At 41.5% G+C, this 16,984-nt stretch overlaps 1 protein-coding gene across 1 annotated transcript in view; it reads right to left on the bottom strand.

Moving 5' to 3' along the window:
• LPCAT2 (lysophosphatidylcholine acyltransferase 2) overlaps window positions 1–16,685 on the bottom strand; it is a 29,975-nt gene extending 13,290 nt beyond the window's left edge. Inside the window, exons 1-8 of the mRNA XM_032121831.1 lie at window positions 16,514–16,685; window positions 11,711–11,850; window positions 10,469–10,686; window positions 9,129–9,241; window positions 6,459–6,519; window positions 5,386–5,444; window positions 4,160–4,194; window positions 2,174–2,228 (exon numbers count right to left, since the gene is read on the bottom strand). Of these exons, the coding sequence (XP_031977722.1) occupies window positions 2,174–2,228; window positions 4,160–4,194; window positions 5,386–5,444; window positions 6,459–6,519; window positions 9,129–9,241; window positions 10,469–10,686; window positions 11,711–11,850; window positions 16,514–16,633 (801 nt within the window). The 5' untranslated portion in view covers window positions 16,634–16,685. The remainder of the gene's footprint in view (window positions 1–2,173; window positions 2,229–4,159; window positions 4,195–5,385; window positions 5,445–6,458; window positions 6,520–9,128; window positions 9,242–10,468; window positions 10,687–11,710; window positions 11,851–16,513) is intronic.
• Between the last annotated feature and the right edge of the window lie 299 nt (window positions 16,686–16,984).

Here is a 16,984-nt window from a genome sequence, read left to right on the forward strand (position 1 = left end):
TACTGCAGTTGCTGGTGGATGCATTATTATAGTGATAACTGTCCCATATAAGCACAGTTCATCCTGAACAGTCTTTTAAAGTTTGTTTTTAAGGAATGCTTTCTCTTCATGACTAAAACCAGTGAGTTTATGGAATTGGTTATCTGTCAAATAACCATAACAATTTTATGTTTATAATTAAAAGTTGTCTCCCCTGTAAGGACAGGGGGAGTCCAGCTGTTCATAGGAATATTTGAGATTTCATTCCTTCTGCAAGCAGTTGCCAGCTTTGTTCAAGGTCTGAAATAGGGTCCTGGTTATTCCAACTCCTCTTCAGAAGTCACGTAACTCTTAAACTGAGAAAGCACAGGCACACAGTACAGACACAGAAAACTCTGTTGTCACTGGGTGAGATGAAGTCGTAACTCCAGGTTTATCTATGCAAACATGGTTATGGTCTTGAAAGTGGTCATTACTTCACTTGTGGCTGAGGTCTTGTTCACAGAGCAAAGTAAATTCCTGGCAGCTTAAACACCACCTTCATCCCCTTCAAAACACCCCCCTACAATTACTCATAAAACCTGTTTGCCAGAAACAACAGCTAAGGAGCAAGAATTTGGTTTCTTGACCTCCTGCACTGGCAGCATGATCTCATACCCTCAGCTGCTTATCTGCAAGTACACCTTCCCAGTCAAATTTAATCCTGTAAGAAAAATTCTTCTCACCTCTTTCAGCAGCAAAAATATTTCTCTGATCTGCTTGTGACCTAGTCTGTCTTCTTACAGAATTTGCCAAATGCTGTATCTTTTGCAGCCCTAAAACTCACTGCCAGGTTCAGTTTCATGTTCAATATCCCAGTGTGTTAGAGCTGGACTGGACACGGACTTACAGCCCTGGAGCCCATCACTGCTTCTGCACAGTGGGTAGAGACAGTGCAAGACTGATGGGAGTGGAGAGGCTACTTGCTCACAGGATGGGACAGCAACAGAATGTCCACTTCTAAGAGGAGTAGTTGTATTCCCTCCTTCCCCAAGAAAACCTGCCCCTTCTCTTTTTAGAAACTGAAAGGCTTTAGCACTGAAGCTAAGAAATTAGTTTCATTTTGAGGACACATGCTGCTGTGAAAACTGCAAATTTTTTCGTGTTTCAGTTTCATCTCTTGGAACATGAACTTTATTTTCTAACAGAGAAGTCTGAGTTCAGCTCTGAGGTAGGGGAAAACGAAGCTCTTCCTTCTACTGGAAGGGCTACATTAACTGTTTCTTGCTCCCAGGTATATAAATCATATAGCTATGCCCTTCTGAAGAAAATTATTAGGAGAAATATCTCTTGATTACACCTTCTACAAATATGTGTCTAATGCATGCGCTATACAGTAACAGGATGCTCCCTTAAAATGAATTTCATTGTTCCACAACACAGACTACGTTGCCAATTGTTAGCAGTAACAACACTTGCTTGTATTCACAAAGCTTTGGACAAGTTTGCTACATTCTATGTTTTGCAAATAAACAGCAAAACGTGTCATTTTCTCCCCTTCCTCAGGTTCCTAAACCAACTTAGTCCACACTGACAATCCTTTGTTGTCTGGTAAGGAATGTGTTTTGAACGCTGCCTCTTTGACAGGGAGCAGTTAAGAGTGTGGGTGCTCACATTAAGAAGTGTGGATGTTGTTTCAGTTGTCGTTCATCTGTCTCTGTGCTGTGCAGTGGATTTTAATGGGCACGGGAACTGGTTCCTTATATGAGGCTTAGCACAAGTACTTGAATGAACTCTTAGTTGTAGAAATCTATGAGAGTCCAGTGTGGCAAGATGGTGAGGAAGAGAAGGTTCCTTTAAGGAATCAGAGAAATGGGGAGGTGGGAAAAAGATGATGTTATGTTACCTTTAACAGAATGTATTCTAATTCTTAGATTTAACATCTGTAGAATTCATGTGGTGATAATTAACAGTCATTCTATAATGCTTTAAGAATAAAGACATTTCTTACAGCTGTCTTTTAGAAACTCATCAGAATGATACATACATGTGGACAACAAATTAAATCTATTACTCACTGTGATTCTTGTTCTTGTTTCTGAGACATTTGTTTATTGTTCACTAAAAGTGACTAATAATGTGAATAATGCATTTATATTAAAGCAGAAATTCCCTGGTTGCTGAATCTTAGTACAAAAATATTTCCAATTCTTACCTCAACTTCTACTCTTGTGATGATCTGACACAGTGTCATTATGCACAGCTCTTTACTGCAGGCAAAGAGGAAGAAAAGTAAGTTTTACTTATTTAAAACAAAAGTATTTCCATGGTAGATGAAATTTTTTAAAGCACAAAAAACCAAAGCCAATATTAGGCAAGGTTTTTAAGTACCTTGCAGTGAAGTTCCCCAAAAAGTTGCTTTTCACATTTTTTTCTACAGGGCTTCTGCATATAGCTGCTGCTTGCTCACAGGCAACTTGTCTGCTCTCATGCACATTAACAACTCTGTACAGCTCTTTGTCCACTAAAATGTCTCCCTCTCTTTGAAGAGGTCCATGGATACTGGATTTTAAACTTTAAGAGCTTTGATTCTGAGAAGTAGCTTTACTTGATCTGTTATTCCCTCAGCTACAAAATAGGACCAGTAATTTCCTTATGCAGAACTGGATTTGTTAGTATTTGCTAGTCATTTTGCAAATTACAGTAGCATTTACTTAGATGTGTTAATGAAGTGTCAGTATGGTCAGGACCATCAGTGCTTTTTAAAAAAGTCACAAATTTTACGATCAACAGATAAGCTAGGGGGAGGAAGAAACTGCTAAAGAGGTTAAGCACAGTCACTTCTACTTCTGACTTGTTCTTTTCACCATAATTTTTAAGCAGTAATGCACATTGATCTTTATATCAAGTATATTATAGTAGAAAACCTTCAGGCAGTCTTTCTTGGTCTTGTTTTGGACAAAATAAAAAAGGAAAGGGAAAAGGCAAGAGAACCTATGGGATCCTGTCTATCTTCTGCACAAGTCCACTCTTAATGCTTGATTTTCTAACACATAACATTTGGTACTCCTCCCAGCAAGGCACAAAAGTAAGACAGAAGCAGTAAGTAAAAGCAGAAACTGTGTCAGGAGGTTTCCGAGAAGGAGACTGGTACTGTCCCGTCCTGGCCACAATGTCCCGGAAGGTTTACAAAGAGTGAGACAGTTCTGCATTTTGTGATCTGCATGTTTGTGCAGGGTATATTCTCCTGGTTCCAGTTAGTTCTGTTAAGAATCTCTAGATTCTTCTCCATCCATCCCTTCTCTCCTCATGATTTTGCTAAGCAGTTGCTTTCACCTGCTCACAGGTTTTGATTTAAGCCTTCACCATCCAGCCACCAGGCTTAGAGCTTTTCTCCATTCTGAGTGAATGGGCAGCCTCCTCCCTCCCATGGGAATACCTCTGATTTCATTTCTTTCTTTGCCAATTCCTATCCATCTATCATAACTGAAGATATAGCTCTATTTTAATATTCCAGTATAAATCCTCCATAGAGGAAATCTGTAGTATGTACTGAATTTGCAATGTTCCTTAGTCCCAGTATGCTGATAAATGTAACAGCAGTAGTACTAACAGCAAAAAATCTTGGGAAACTGAAATGGACATTTTCATCATGTCCACTGTCTAAGTGTGCAGATGTTAGGATTTTATATATATATTTATAATGATAGTTTAGAAGGTGTTTATGATCTGCTCCACTAGTCCAGATGTTTCAAAATTAGCTACCTTATAAATGTTAGTAAATTGGAACTACTGTACTTAGGTACACTACATATTCCACATGAAAATGTGGTATATGGATTCTGAATGTGCACATTTTAATGAATGTTTGAAAAGTATTTTCCTGACGTATTTTCAGTGCAGTTATGAAGGCTTTTTAATACTTTTCTTTCCTCTGGTCTAGTGCAATGTACGAACAGGAGGGGGAAAAAAAAAAAAAAGAGTGGCAGAACTGGAAATAATACTTTCCTTTGCTAACCCTTTCTCTAGCCATACAGATATGAAATCTACTGCATGACAGCATTATCCCCAGGTATTTCCCTCTCATAAAAACACATCTAGAAGAACATGTGTCTTGGCTTAGTGGAATCTGTTTGGCAGACTGTTTAGCAACAGGGGAAAAATTTCTGTATGTAATTTTCAGTAGGATTAAGAAACTTACAATGAATAGCCCTGCCATGTCCAGGTTACAGTATCCTAAGGAAAAAATAAAACACAGAAATGTATGACAAAACCAGATGAAAGTTAGCGAGCAGATAAGTTACAATGTAAAACAGGCACAAGTTCAGTAAAAGTGGATGATGTTTTTATAGTCCTGTAGTGAAAATAAATAAAGGTGTTAAGGCAGATAGGATTCCTTGCCTTAAAAATTTGGAAGTAAGCATGGCAGACTTTTATAAACAATTGGGAATAACATTTATAGTTAGTTAGATATTGTAAATCATTCACTCTGATCTAAACAACAGAAGTAGGGAAAAGAAAAATTAGTAAGACTTTTTCAGTGAGCCTTACCCATCCCTTTAGAGAGGCATTCCCATAAATATGTCTCATTTACTTCCTAAGGACATTTCTGCATAATTTATCCTGCTTTTTCTTTGATTTTTTTTTTTTAATTTTTTTTTCTCACTCTGTATTTATTACTTCTTATACATTATTTTTACAGTGTGTACTGGCAGATCCTTAAATCTTATTAGTGAAATGCGATACCAATCCCCTTGAGTGGTTAATTTTTGAAATTCATTTGTAAAAGGATTATACAAAGGAGTCTTTGCAAATAACAACAATAGCAACCATATTTTTAATCCTAACAAAACATTAGGAAGTGAAAGTTTGGTCTTTCCTGGATTTGCTGAATGACCAGATAATTTAAAAAAAGTTGAAAAGGTCCCAGCCTTACACGTGGAGTAAAGTGGAGCCGCACAAGGAATGCTGCATGAAAAGAACATCTGCAAAGCTGCCCTCCTGAGGAGGGGTGTTGGATGTACTGCATGGCTCAGCTTTGCCTCTGTTCAGAAACTCTGCAAGTCCCTTTGCAGTAAGACTGTCTTGAGGTTAACCAAAAATGATGACTAACAGGGAAGTTGGGTCCATTTCAGACTTCAAAGTACAGGCTCCATGGCACTGCAGGAAGTTTCCAACTTCCGCTGCAATACTTTCCTGTCTCCCCTCTTTAGCCAAGAAGTCCAGCAGTAATTTTTTCACTGTCAGAATAGCAACTACACCACGGTAACACTTGGGAAGCTTGGCTGCTTCCAGGAGCTCTTCAATGCTAAAGCTCAGGACAATATACTCTTCAGTGACAATGCAAAGTATTTATTGTGGGTACCACTTAAGTCAGACTTTTGCCTTCTGTATTATTAGTGAGTCAGAGAAGAATGTTCTGCTTACCAGTTTGTTGGGGTATCGGAGTAACACAGGTTGGACAGGGACTTGTGGAACAAAGGCGCCTGCAGCCACAAATTAGAACTGATTGTTACAACTAAGCTTAATACAGCAATTGGGAGCTTTAAGTGATTTATTTCAGACATGGTACCTGGAAGGAGACATTTTTAAAAATGCAAGGAGAATGAGAAGTGCTCTTCTTCAGTTTTTTGTTTGTTATTCGGTTTGGATTTTATGTATATTGTAGGTTGGGTTTTTGGTTTTTTATTTTAGATCAGCAGCACAACTAGCAAGATGTCACAACAGAAGAGGGTTTGGCTCCATTTCAAGGAGAAAGCTGCCTAAGATTCCTGGACTGTTGAAATTCATTTTCTGTGCATTATCTCCCCACTGATAGGCATTAATTTCAAAGGATGAGATGCTCACAGGGCTGTTGAGCATTTCCTGATTCACTCTGTGTTCTGATCATCACAAGTGATATGGATCTGAGCATGTAGTAGTGGTTTTGTAACTTTTCTACCCAAGATACTGTAAAACAGTTAAAGTCATGTTCTCCTTTCTTAACTGAAGGACAGCACAACAATCTAATGATCAGCCATGCAATGAATTATGCTTCTGTGTGAAAAACGATTTGTTGTCCTGGCTTCCTAAGCACTATGCAAAGACATTTCGTAACTTGGTTTCTAAGTCTTGCATGGCATAATTTAGAGGAATCTAAGACAGCCCAACTGTTAGCTGAGATAAAAGAACATCATGTGAGTAAGTTCATACATTCATCTCATAATAATCACCGTTGAGTTTCTGAGTAAATAAATTAGATGAAAACTGTACCCAGAAAATCCCCCAACTAACCAACCATATACATCGTAGATATTTTGCATCCAACACAATAGCACAAGCCAGAGAAGTAAGCTGACTAATATAAAAGAGTGGGTTTAGTGCCACTGAAACTTTAATAATGTAAGTGATGACTACAGCGCTGTTGTGGATGATGTACCTTCACAAGTACAGTCCTTACTACAACTATCAAATTAACATCACATATTATTTTCCAACAACAATGGGACAAAATCTCTCACCTTGTTTAAATGTGATCAGGCAAGATCGGTTTGTGCAGGTGCCTTCTGGGAAAATCAGTATCTTGGATTTAAAGAGAGAGAAATATATATACACACACATATATTTCATAAAAGGATTATACTCTAGTATCTGTTATGCACAAGCTGACATTATGCAAGCTCTGTGACCTGCTGTACTGTATTACAAGAATATCATTACCATTTCTGAAGGAAACAAACATATTAATGAAGGATGCTCACAATATTATTAACCTGGTCCATCTTGATTTGGAAACCAATGCTTTCTAAGAAAAGAGCTCTGGGGAAAGGCCTTTATCAGCTCAGAAATATGATACAAAAATGTTTCACTTGTAATTTTATTGTTGGTAATAATAAAATTGTTCCTCTGACAGCAGTTCCTTACTGAGCTGCTGGGTGTATAAATATAAGAGCCTGGGCTGAAAGGAAGTGCATGAGGTACTTGGGCATTTACAGACGGAGCTCCTATCAGTGAGATGCCAGCTGTGATGAGATCACAGCTTGATTAGCAGAGCAAAAGGCAGAGAAGGCATGTGCTGTGAGGCAGAGCTCTGAAGGCATTTACACACCACAGCAGCCTCTGAACGTCAGTGACTCAGACACACCAACACCCAGAAGGTTTCTGAATTCGTGTCTGACAGTACATTAAGTGCATTGTACACTGCAATGTGACACACTGAATCCAGCCCCTTATGGAATACAAGAAAGCTCTGTATTTCTCATATCACTACACCATCATAAGCAGCATTCTAAAAACACCCCAGCACAAAATATGGTCTGGATCAAGTGTTAAAGGTGTGTGCTCCCACTTCAGTCTGAATGAAGGGTCAAGGCTAGCTGCCAAAGAGGCCTCAGTAGGTCACACCCAAGGGACAGGGACTGTTCAAGGGTATTACAGAAGCAGCTGCACACAGCAAGTTACAGCCAGACCGCCCCTACATATCCTGTAATCGGAAAGTGTGGCCAGGGCACAGGACTAGGAATCACCCAGTGACACCCTCAGCTGTACTGCTGACTCAGTCTTGAGATTCCCAGATTACTTGACTCATAATCTATTTATGCCACAATACATATCTAGGTTTCATCCCAAGTGCAGCAGTGGTGCAGGAGCCCATTTCCCTTTCCTCCCCATGCTGCTTTTAGCAGAGATTAGGTCTACCAGGGCATTCACCCATAACAATTCAGCAAATCATAAGCATCAGTGTAGTCTGTAAACCCAGTATTAAAAAAAAATTGGCATGTGCATGTTTAACTGACAAATTTTAAAAAATAATGGAGGCTCTAATATTATTTACAGCAGCTTACAAAAATGCACTTATGAGTCAAATTAAAGTGGCCTAAATGTTAAAAAAGCTTTTAGTAATGTACTTACGAAGTAAAAATGTATGATGTGTAAATAATGCCATTACAAAAAAATGGCAAGTGTTTGTCTTCCCTGCTTGAATGGTCTCTGTTTCTAGAGACTGTTCAGAAAGTAGAGCAGTAAACAGCAGGTCTAACTGTCACAGAGGTACCTGCTACTGAAGTCCAGTATCTTCACTTTCCACTTAATTTTCCTCAAAAGCCACTCAGTGGACCAAAAGTGAAAGAAAAGTTAACTTTTCTAGTCGTTTAGGGGGTATCCAACTATGACTAAAGAGACCTTGTAACTCCAGCTACTCAACCAGTCACTTACTGTTTTTAAGTAAACTAACCCCCAAGAAAACAAGTCAAGAAGTAATTCAAAACACAAAGCATGAGTTTATACACTAATCTGCACAGAAGATGTTTGGAGAAAGGTCGTGTATCACTGACTGGATTTGTCCAGCACCATGGCAATGACATCGTATTTGTAGTATGTGAAGGCAGTGTGAGACCAGAGTCAATGCACCAAGAAGAAAGCAGAAAGGCCCTGCCAAATGAGATGTCAGTAGCTGCACAACTACTCCCAGCCTTCCTTCTTCCAAAGGATGTGGATTTGCATCCCAGCCCTCTGCTTTTCATATAAGCAGCAGAGCTGCTGCCTCAACACTTTCCTCCCTCCTGATCAGCCCCTGCCCCATTAGCTCTTCCAGATGGAAAGCCATCCACAACCTGGAAGCAGAACAGCAGCTTGCTGCTGAGGAATGACCATGGGAAAGAAACACTGTGAAGAAAATCTTGGCTTTAGTGCATTATTAACCTAAAGAGAGAACCAAGCCTCACCTCAGCTATACTCTTTGTAAGAAACTGATGTGTTGAGCTAAAGTACTGTTTGTACTGGATCTTGGACAATCTGAGTTACCCATCTCATCAACTGCTCATCCCCTACCTGGTGTGAGCACAGCTATATAGTCTAGCTTCAGAATACTGATCCACACATACCAATGCAATTCATCTGCTACACTGAAAACAGCATGTTAAGACTTGAAAAGGAAAAACAGAAAGTCAAGAGCATCTGCATTTGCAACAGGAATTGGTACTGGCTGGATTTTAACTGATCCATTTGTCACAACAAAACTCCTTCTGGGCACCAGCCTCTTCCTTTCTTAACCCAGTAATATACCTGAGAGCTGACTTTATTTCTGTACATTTTAAGAATCCTATCCAGCTGGGCACTTGTGATACTGTGATGCACAATGAACAGGGACTAGGAATACATGATAGAAGAGAATTAAGTAGTGTATTTATTACCTGTGGCCACTGGCCTCTTGATAATGCCCGCCTGGTTATCTCAGCAACCGTGTTCTTCCGTGAATCAGGGTCTTGACGAGAAACTGCTACAGGCTGAAGGGAACTTAAAATTGCTGTGAAACAGATTTAAAAAAAATTGTCTTATACTAGTGCTTAGAAAACACGTGGGTTGAAGGCTTCCTTGTAGCAAAAACTTATTATTCATATACTAACAGACAGACTGCACACAAACAACTTTCAAACTAAATTAATAAGAGTGTTATTATTCTCCTCTTTCTGCAAAATGGGAAGTAAGACACAGAAGACATACCCAGCCTGGCAGCTGAGGAGCTTTACAGTAGATATAAGCATGCAAAATTCACCCAACATTCTAATAATATTGCTGTTATTTGTCACTAAGCATTTCCCCACAATTCTATGAAAGTGACCTGACTGTGTCTGCTCAAGCCTAACTCATACAGACTGCACCCAAAATGTAGTTTTAGCCATCCCTTTTCAGTTACAAAGCATGCACAGCTTCTATGTAAATTACAGAAAAAAAACCTCCTCATTTAATCAGAAGTCTGCATCAGAATGTGTGGGCCTTTGTGATAGGAAACCTGGCCAAGAATTATCTTCTCTGTCCCAATCCTGTGCTTTTAAGCTAAAATCAATATATTCTCTGTTCATTTCTTTTCTACAAAGACACTTTGCTGTGTTGTCTACTGTATTTATTTTGGGGTTACTGTATGGCCAGCAGAAAGTCTACAGCTGATTCCAGCAATAATGCAAACAGGGATTCTTTTGTGCCAAAAGGAGGAGAAAATAACAGAAGCATGACTCATCTGATCTTTTCCATTCCCTGCATTTCCTTTTTGAGTAACTCCTCTTTTATTCCTTCCTGGTCTTGCTCCCATTAAAAAAATCCGTAACAGTGCCTGCAAGGTTAATCTTATAAATGTGGTGTTTTCCAGACTACTGTAGTTTGGGTCTGTTTTGAAATAACCTTCACTCACATTTGTGGGCCATACTGTTAAAAGACAGCAGTGGAACAGCTATTGCTGGGAGAATTAAAGAGAAAGCTTCCAGCCTGAGTAGCTGCAAAACATGCTTTCAGTACAAAACAAGTTTAAAATGATATTATATTTCATACCTGAAAAGAAACAGCATAATTTCTAGGCATTTTTACCAATTCAGAAAGGTAATGTGTCATAGGGATTTCACTGGAAATAATTTGTCAGTATCTTTGGAACCTATGGAGGTTAAAAGTCTGCCCTTGAATTACTTCAGGAGGTAAATTTTTTGGCCCCATGTCAAGTTGTTGACTTGTAACTTTTAAATTGTTTTTTATAAATACTTACTGCCAAATACTGGAGTTGACAAATTCTCTGCTCTAGACACTATTGATGGCATTCCAGTTAGGGCACAAATAATGGCATCAAAAAAGCTTGAATGAGGAGCTGCGACAAAGATTGGGGCTTCTGGTAGGCTCGCTACTTTCCCTTTCACTTTAACTTGGAATCCCATCACAAAGTATGCGGTACGAGTCAGGCCGGAGAGGGTTGTCTGGATCATCCTCCTTGGAAACAAAACCACAAAAATATCATCCAGTTTACAGTCAGGATTTATTTTTACTTTAAAAGAAAATCCCCTAACAGATTTCCTAGTTCTAACCAGCACTGGTGTCCCACACAGGGAAGCAATACTACTCACCAGGAGAATGTATGGGTAAAGGGGAAGTGGGGAAGGGGACATCACCTTGTCCTGATGAAAGATAAGGCAATGTACACCACCTTGTGAAACCCTCCTGCCAGGTACACCATTTCTCATGCTGTATTTTATGGCATTGTAGCATAACACTGTTGTGAGGGGAGTAATTCGCAGATTTAGTGTCCTTTCTGTAAGAATTTAGGTAACTGATACTGTTCTTTTACTATCAGTTTTAAACAATAAAGATTAAATGACAATGCTGCCTTATTGGAACATTTTCCCACAGTAGGGGACATGTTCCTTTCATGGGACTCTCTGTAACCTTTTGCTCTTAGAATTCACCTCCTGTGTCTCCTCCTCCTCCTGCTGCAGTGCAGTGGCTAGAAGGGAACTTCAGTACTTTGAGGTCAGAAGTGAGCAACTGAAACGCAGAACCCACAGAAGCAGCTGGGGAATACCACTTCAAGGGCAATGCAGCTGAGAGAGCTTTCAAAGCTAATTTTGTCATAGAATCATAGCATAGCAGAAATGACAAACGTTACACAGGAGCTCAGCCTATGTCATGTTACAAAATACTTGCTTAATGAATTTATTTTCTCAAATATTCCTGTTAGTATTATTACTGAAGTAAGTCCTGGCTTACAGATAGTCTACAAATATTTTAATACAAATTTTTTTTTAGCCTCAAGACAACTGAAAATCTACCTATTTATAAAGCTCCACTATTCTAAAATACACTCATTAAAAAATTGCTTCATATAAATGGGTAAAACTGAGGAATCCTCTTCAATCACAAACAGGAGTGAAAGGAAAAAAAGGCTTTAGACCCTAGCTTTGTGTTATTAGGAAAAAAAAAAAAGCTTAGTTTTCACAAATATTCGTCACTTTTTTACCTCCTCCATCCTTCCAGTGGCTGAAATCCTCTTCCAGGCTGCCAGGAAGTTGCAATTGATGCGACCAGCCAAGCTAGCAGTAAAATAAATGTGATGCATATGGCACGGAGGGGAAGCAAAATAATCCCCTGGAGCACAGACTGGAAAAACAGAGGTGAAAAATCTTAAGAAATGGCATCAACAGAAATGACACTGCTATCTGTAGCTACTTTACAAGGATTTTAAAGTACTACCATTATTGCTTTGTGATTTAGTAAGGAAAGCTTTAATGACTCCAGTGCTCTTACGGGAAGTCATTCACGGTATTTCATTTTCACTTTTGAGTTCCCATTTCAGGTAGAACTGGAATATCAGAGTATTTAAGTTTTTGACTTGGATGTAGCCAGACACAGAGGGTAAACCAAGTTTTCCAGCTCCAGTCTATATTTGGTCCCGGTCTGCAGCACACAACCAGCTCAGATGAGTCTGCCTAGCTGACACAAATCTCCACTACAGAGCTTTCTATCACTAGCTGTCTATCTAGAAGTCAAGTGGGATCATAAAGATGACTAATTGTACTCTTGCCCTTTCAAATGACAAATCTTATGTTGAGTCACAATATTGCTACAAGTGATCCTCACTACTGCTTCAGGGAGCCGTGCACACACAACACAACTACTTCCCCTAGTTGGGACTTAAGCAAAACCAAGGTTTTAGTTGCCCTAGTTGCAAATAATCCTCAAACATCATCCCCAGCCCTCCCAAAGGAATCTTTAGCTTGCATAGTTTCATGCACAGCTCCAGGAAACAGGTGTATTGGCCCAATGTTGTACCACAGGCAGCTCTGCACAGGGCAAGGCAGGAAGAAATTCTTAATTGCTTTACTCCAGCACATTAGGTTAGAAACTGTATCCTGAAGGCTGGCCTTTATGGTGCAACAAGCACTGTGCAGATTGAGCAAGGCCAGGGCTGGGAGGCAGGTGAGCTGTGTGAGCAGGTCAGAGCCCAGCATTCCTGGAAAACTAGTAAAGAGTTCAATTCCCTTTGGCACTAATCCAGCTCAGCTGCCACTCACTGATGAGGATCAGTTTGTGTGTAAACCTATGCACAGAACAAAACACACCGCAAAAGAACTGTAATAGTGATTTTTAAAAATTTATTTGAGCTGTTTCTTAAAGTCCCTTGAAACTTATCTGAGAGTGTGTCATTGGTCACAGACTGACAGCTCCACCAGTTCAGGCATACAGGAGAAGTTGCTGAAGGAGAGTTAAGTGAGTTTAACATCTACTTGTGAGCTTACTACGTTTTATACTTTACTGTTTTTAAAGAAAATCTAAAATTGAGCAAGTGTTCCTCTCTCAAAATCAACCTTTCTGGTCAGCTCTTTAACAGTGGCCTGTTACTGTACAGAAAAAGCAACGCTTTTTTGGAAGTCAGTTTTACAAAATAATTTGCAGCTTCCTTGAGCTGTGATTATTAACATCACAGTGGATTTTAATTTACCTCTTCTCTTTAAGAAGGAACAAGTGTAGTATATTTGAAAATAAGCATCTTAGTGTATACTTCATCCAGTCTTTTGACAGAGTCAGTTGCTTCTAATTTTCCTTTCCCTCCTCACCAAATCCCTTCCATCTTCATGTAATGCCCTCCCACCCTCCTCCTGTCAATATTCAGGAGAGGCTCTGCCATCTGGCTCTAAACCCTCTGACACTGACGAGGATTAAGATGAATTTGGGGACTTCAGGACTCGCTTCTGTGTTACCACAGGCACAGTGACAAAAGACCAAACATGAGAGTGGATACACAGAGTAAATTAAGGTACGCGTGATAAGCAGGTACACTGTGTTGATGTTTATGTTCTGCAAGCACTGCCATACAACATGTTTCCAGGAGAGATCTGAACACTTAGGTCTGACTAGCTCTTTCTTTTATGTAACAGTTTTGTATAACTAGCTATGGAATTTTAACCATAACTATGGACAACAGGCAACTGCTCTTGATCACAGAAATGAGCATGACAGGTTTGACCCTAGAGATCTGTTCCTCCCACTCACTCTGGTGCCAGTTGTTGCAAATCTGGAAAAGTCAGGCAGGAAGATAAACCAACAAAGACTCCTTGCTTGTCTCCGAAAATCAGATGTGGGTTTTTTTTTTCCTCGATGTGCATTTTCTTTTACTAGAATCTGTAGTCCAGTTCAACATTTCAGCTGCATTCAGTTATCCAAAATGGGCAGCGTAAACATAAATCAGTGTGGTTTGACTTAAAATAATGTTTTTCTTTATGAAAAAAAAGTATATATGTAGTGACCTATAATGAAAAATAAAGGATGCACTAGCAAAAGCAAAAGAATTCCTTCTTCAAAACTTTAATAAATTCATTAATCTATTTTAGGCAGATGCACAGGTGGTACTGATTTGCTGATGCAAGCTATTGGCTTCCTAGGTGACTGTAATGAGGCAGAGTTGGTTTCTGCTCCATCAGCAGCAGAGTAGGGTAAGAGGACAGAAAAGAGAAAGGTCAAGATAGACTAGAAAAGGAAAAGTATAGGAGAAAAACATACAGAAGAAAATACAGTTGTAACTACTGAGTAGGATCAAAGCCATTCCAGTTTCTGTACAGTAATCACAAAGATAGAATTATTCTGAGTCATCCAAAGAATTTTTTCCCATGTACTGAATCACCTGTGTACTTTCTGCTAATTGTGTCTGCAATAACTGCATATCCTGTCACTGCAGTAGTCCTGGCAGTCCAGGCCCCGCTCCCATTGCTGACAGACCCTTGATCAATAGATGGGATTATACTTCCACTGATGGCACGAACCTGGAAAGTGGAAAAGCAGGTCTATCAGAAAGCCACAGAATTCCATTAGAAATTCTGTACAGCTGCTGTCAAATTACCCAGGAAGCAGCAGCAGAGCAGGCTGGGGACCGGAATGAAGCCCAACTCCCACTGAAATACTTTGACATCTGAAGATGTGATCAGATGGACTGTCCCCCACAGCAGGACACAGGGCAAGACTGTGTTCCATGAGCATCCAGAGGATGTCAAGGCTCTGCCAGGCAGTCCAGCTGCTTGCTTCCAAGCACGGGGTTTAAAGTACCGCTTTTAGCATGCTGGTTGTGCTATTACATAGTTAACCACTGCAGAAGTCCACTGAACGTCTCTTCTGAATAAGCTGGAATCCAGTAATGACTTAACTAGAATTTGTGCTTTGCACTTGCAGGTGCTCTTGCAGGACAGCAAGTGAGCAATCAGGAACAAAAGAACTAAAACTAAGCCCCAGGAAAAAATCTCAACAATGAATTGCAGCCAACTTCAATTAGAGGATGGAAACCAGAAGTATTTGACAACTGTTTTAAAATCTTGTTTGGCACATGAAGATGTTTAGTACAGCACAACTGATCATTGCTTTGCACATTAGAAAGAATGACAAAAATCTCATTGGCTTGTAAACTATTAGCAAGGACTGGCAAGAAACTGTAAAATCTTCTCATTCCACTTTTCAGTCTGGATGTTTCTATATTTAAAGCTGAATGAAATGCAAACAGCTACCCTGTCTCAGTTACAAGCTCCATTCATCAGGCACACAGCAGCCTTTACATTCCAGGTCCCCAACATATGTAAATCGTGCTGTGGACTCCCAAAGAGGGTTTTGAAATCATATGTTTGTATTGGTGTATGTTAAAGGAATAATACAGAATGGGGGGACATAACAAGACAATACTTTAACATGCAAGAATGGAGAAACACTACACTTGACATGAATGGAAAGAGAAGGGAAACTTCCCTTTTCTGAAGTCTATAGTAACACTGTCTGGTAAGGCCTTGATTCCCAGCAGGTCTGACTGGCAGTGCTGAGCGAGAGAGGAGCAGAGGTTTACAGGACAAAGCAATCAGTAGGAAGTATCCTAGACCTTATGACCATAGTGGGAAAAGAACAGAACAGAAACCACAATACAAAAAAAGGTTCTCTCTTGTGTGTGTTTTTGCTTTACAACTCTTGTGTGTGTTTTGCTCCTCAGCTCACTAGCACCAGGCCCTGACCCAGATGGGTGCTTTTCATTCCAGGTGCATTACGGAGTTTTGTATGGAATGTATCTCGTATCCAAGCCTTTCTCCTGAAGGAAAAAAGCAGGATATATTATTATGGCTAAAATGGTAACAGTAACTTAAAAATGCAAGCTTTTGTTTTAAATCTTGTGTTAAAAGTTTTGAGTTTGAAGTCAATAAGCGTCTGTTTGTGCGTTGAGCAAGCATGCAGCTTGTGGACTGTGAAAGGCTGAAGAACTTAATTTCAAAAAACAGTGACTTTTTTATGCTGATCACCCTTTGCATCTTTGACCGTTTACATAACTTCTTCGTGTATCTGCTCTCTGGATTACATCAGGAAGCAACCTATGCCGTACAGGGGAAGGAAATGTTCTCACTAGAAGCCAGTTCCCGGCAAAGCCAGGAGCTGTAGATGTGGAACAGAGTCGGGGCTGCTGCGCTCTCCTGCGGGCGCGGCGCTGGGCACGGGCGGTGCTGGGCAGGCCGGGCCCCGCAGCCCCGGCTGCCGGCGGCACTTTCAAACCTCGATCGCTCACACCACGCTCTGCCCTGCCACGGAGGGCTCGAAAGCGACCAGTGCCCCCCACCCGGCACTGCTGACAGCCCCGCGGAGGCTCGGGGCGCGGCACGTAGCGCCGGTTCAGAGCCGCGCCCGGGCTGTGCCGTGCCCGGGGGTGCCGTGCCCGCCCCGCCGCCGCCCTCCCGTTCGCATCCCAGCCCCGGGCAGCCCGGCCCGGCCCCGGCGGCCTTTCCCGCCCGCGCTCCAGCCTTACCCGCAGCTTGTCGCCGGCGCTGAGGCGGCCCGGGTGCACGAAGGGGTTGGGGACGGTGGGCGGGTTGAAGGAGTGCTGCCTGGGCAGCGGCAGCACCCGCGGCGCCATCGCCGCAGCCATCCCCGGCCGCTGCGCATGAGCCAGCGGCGGGGCCCGGGGCCAGCGGCTCCGGCCGGCCCTGCCCACCGCGGGAGCCCCGCCTCGGGCAGGTGAGGGCGGGCGGGCCTGCGCCGGCCCCGCCGCGGGGCTGCTGAGGGCTGCGGCCGAGGCGGGCGGCGGCCGGCCCTGGGGTCCCTGTCCGCGCAGCCCTGCCCTTGCCCTGCCCCGCGCTGGCCAGGGCTGTGCGCGCTGCAGACAGCGCAGCTGTGCCGCGCTCGCTGGGTGCGATCGCAGGGCGATGTTCATAAGCACTGGGAGCAATGCGGGCCGTTATCTGAGGGGGGAGAGGGGCAAGCGCAGTCATGGCACACG

Source organism: Corvus moneduloides, chromosome 12, assembly GCF_009650955.1.
Source record: "Corvus moneduloides isolate bCorMon1 chromosome 12, bCorMon1.pri, whole genome shotgun sequence".
In the NCBI taxonomy this organism is placed as follows: Eukaryota; Metazoa; Chordata; class Aves; order Passeriformes; family Corvidae; genus Corvus; species Corvus moneduloides.